This window comes from Bison bison, unplaced genomic scaffold (genome assembly GCF_000754665.1).
Source record: "Bison bison bison isolate TAMUID 2011002044 unplaced genomic scaffold, Bison_UMD1.0 scf7180017864492, whole genome shotgun sequence".
Classification (NCBI taxonomy): Eukaryota; Metazoa; Chordata; class Mammalia; order Artiodactyla; family Bovidae; genus Bison; species Bison bison.
This window is the reverse complement of record NW_011495051.1, coordinates 2,320,883-2,323,784: the sequence shown is the minus strand read 5'-3', so window position 1 is coordinate 2,323,784 and position 2,902 is coordinate 2,320,883. Positions and strand designations below refer to the sequence as shown.

At 60.8% G+C, this 2,902-nt stretch overlaps 1 protein-coding gene across 1 annotated transcript in view; it reads right to left on the bottom strand.

Moving 5' to 3' along the window:
* Positions 1 to 2,902, bottom strand: part of GNA11 (guanine nucleotide binding protein (G protein), alpha 11 (Gq class)) — a 27,095-nt gene that overhangs the window by 6,603 nt on the left and 17,590 nt on the right. Inside the window, exons 9-10 of the mRNA XM_010828435.1 lie at positions 1,248 to 1,400; positions 1,082 to 1,192 (exon numbers count right to left, since the gene is read on the bottom strand). Of these exons, the coding sequence (XP_010826737.1) occupies positions 1,082 to 1,192; positions 1,248 to 1,400 (264 nt within the window). The remainder of the gene's footprint in view (positions 1 to 1,081; positions 1,193 to 1,247; positions 1,401 to 2,902) is intronic.

Genomic DNA, 2,902 nt, shown 5'->3' with positions numbered 1-2,902 from the left:
GCCCCCCCCGGGGGGGGGGGGCGGGGACATGCCTGGCCCGGCCTGCTGCTGCCCCTAGAATCAGGCATCCTCCCCTGCACACCCACATCTACGCGGGGAGCCAGGGAACGGAGCCTCTTAGGAGGTCAGGACGATGATGTGGGCAGGGACAGGAGGGGAGCGGCAGCTGCACCTGCAGCAACTGGGGTCTGAATTAACTCTGGCCGCAGCCGAGGAACCAAAGGCTGCAACAGTGAAGTGTCTCCCAGATGCCACCACCTGCTTAACTGCAGGTGGCTGCAGGTTCACTCCTAGGTCCCAAGCACCCTTGTATGGCAGCGTCCCACCAATCCCTAGCTGCTCCTCTTCCATGACTTCCAACCAGAACAGCTTTCCTTCGGGGCATGAGTTTGGCATCTGTGCACCTCAGGGAGGGGAGCACAGAGGCTCTACCTCCTGAGAGCTGGGGATCAGAGTCAGCTGCAACCCCCCTGAGAGGGACCCCGGGGGCCTCTTCATCCTCCGCTTCTTTAACCAGTGCACAGCGTGCCAAAGCCAGCCCCACCCGGCCCACGGGCACCAGTGCTCCCCAGGCCTCTCCTGCTTCAGCCCCTCACTGCCCTGTCACCTCTAAGTGGCAAACCCATTTCCCCACTTTCATTCACCCCCAAGTATAGCCACACCAATTTTACATTTCAATGTGTCCAGGCGTCTCTGTGACACCTCCCTTGCAGAGCCGGAGCCTGATCCCCCTTCCCAATCCAGAGAGCCAGACCAAGGACAGCCTGGCACTGCAAGACAGTCCCAGAAGGCACTGGGCTCCCTGGTCTCTCTGGGACTCTCAGGGGCTAGGGGATAGCTCCGCAGGGGCCCACACAGACAGGAGCCATGTGAGGGGCCGTGCCAGAACCTTCTCCTCAGAACCTGCCTATGGTTTTCAGCTACTAAGTTACAGGGTGACTTTACTGCACAGCAGGAGAGAACTCTACATCCTAAGGATGCACCGCCTCAATCCCTACTTGATAACAAATGCAGGTCCCACTCACCCATGGACCGAAGGCCCAGGGCCCCCTTTTGGGGACTTAGAATCCCCCTGACTCACCCCAGCCCACCTGCCCAGGCTCATCCTCCTCACCCTGAGTGGCCTGTATCCCCAACCCCGACTCGGGGGCCTGGGCTGCATGCTCTCCACACACTGTGGGGCTCACGGCCACTGGTGACATGGGCAGGGGGCAGGAGCCCCCCTGCACTGGGACCTATCACCATGCCTGCGGGGGTCTCTCTCAGGTATCTGCTGCCCGCCTCCTTGTTCAGGGGGGTTCCTGGAGAAGAGACAGGTTCTGAGTGCCCCGCAATGACCACGTTGTCCTGCAGCAGGAGACCCTCCACCTGCGTCTGAATAACTGACTGCAGGCGGTCCCCTGGGGAGACCCAAGTCTCAAGCTGGACAAAGCAGGAGCCTCATGCAGCCGCCCCTTCTAGGATATCCATAAAGGCCCTCAGTCCTTGGGTTTGTAATAAACAAACCCAACTCTGGTTCTGTCTCCAAGTGGTGACTACCCCTATGCCACCCCTCCCATTCCTATCTCTGCACAGCATCAACCAGGGCCAGTTGCCCACTCCCACGAAGGCACCCCAGTTCTGGAGCAGGAGAGGATGACCCCACACCTCCCCAAGAGATCCACGAACACTCATTGCACGGGGTAGGGTGGGGGTGGGCAGGAGGTGGTGGCACACAGGAGTACCATGTCCAGCGCGGTCACCTCTGGACCAGGGTCCTCCCAACACTGCTGCTATTGGGCTCATCGAAGGTTCTATGGGCTGTGAAGCAGTCTCCTTGCCCCCACCCTCTTGATGCCCCTATCCTCAGTGAAACAACCATGGATGTTCCCCGACAGGGCCCAAGGTCCTCTGGGGGCAGGATCGCCAGGGTAAGAATCACTGGTTTTGATAAAATTCTACTGTAAAGAGATCCATGCCCTGCTGGTCATCTGGAAGGGTTTCTCACTGGAAACACCAGACGGTGGCCACTCAAGCCCAAGCCCCTGCAGGCCGCAGGTCAGCCAAGGTGGAGAGGGCGGCCCCTTGTGTTGAGCCCCCTCAACTGCAGGACAGGCAAGGGAGCCACGTGAGTGCAAGGGCACCAGGAGACCAGAGAAAGCTGCCTCTGAGGCAGACATAGCCAGCATCTTCAGAACCGGCACCAAAGAGGTGAGCAGCCCCAACAGCGCCCCTCAAGGGCAGTGCCAAGCACCAAGGGTCACACACACCAGCACATGGCCTGCACCCACAGCCAGGGACCGCGGGCAGGGAGTTACCACTAAGGAGCCGTGAATGCAGGCCAGAGAGCGGCCGAGGACAACGGGGATGGCCGAGGGCCCACCCAGACACCACCAGTGGGACACGCCCCAACCGAGAAACGGAAGATGGACCCCAAGGAAGCTGGAAATACGATCAACCCTGGAGACACGGGGGTCCTGGACAAGGCACGTGGCCCAAACCCTCCCAGCGCAGAGAAGCCGCTGTGAAGACAGAGCCGTGATCCAGGCCAGGAGCAAAAGGCACTGGTGAGGTGACAGGGCGAGATGGCCTTGACTGGCGATCATGTCACAATGCCTGTTCCAAGTCCTACACAGCTCAGGGAGCAACTCAATTTAACAGGTGTAAAAGGGACACGGCGGGCCCAGAGTGGGACGTGGCAGTGTCACTTTGCCAGGAAGAACAGAGAAAGGCAAGGGGGTGGGGGGAGGTGGTGGCCACAGAGGCCAGGCCCCCAGGGACAGCCCCACCAGTTAAGGGTTGTGTCAGCCGTGCTCGGGGCCAGGCCCTGTGGAGCCTCCGCAGCAAGGCAGCAGCGCGAGGGACAGGAGTCCACAGGCCCGAGCTTGGCCACAACTGTGCCCGGGAGGGGGAGGGAGGAAAC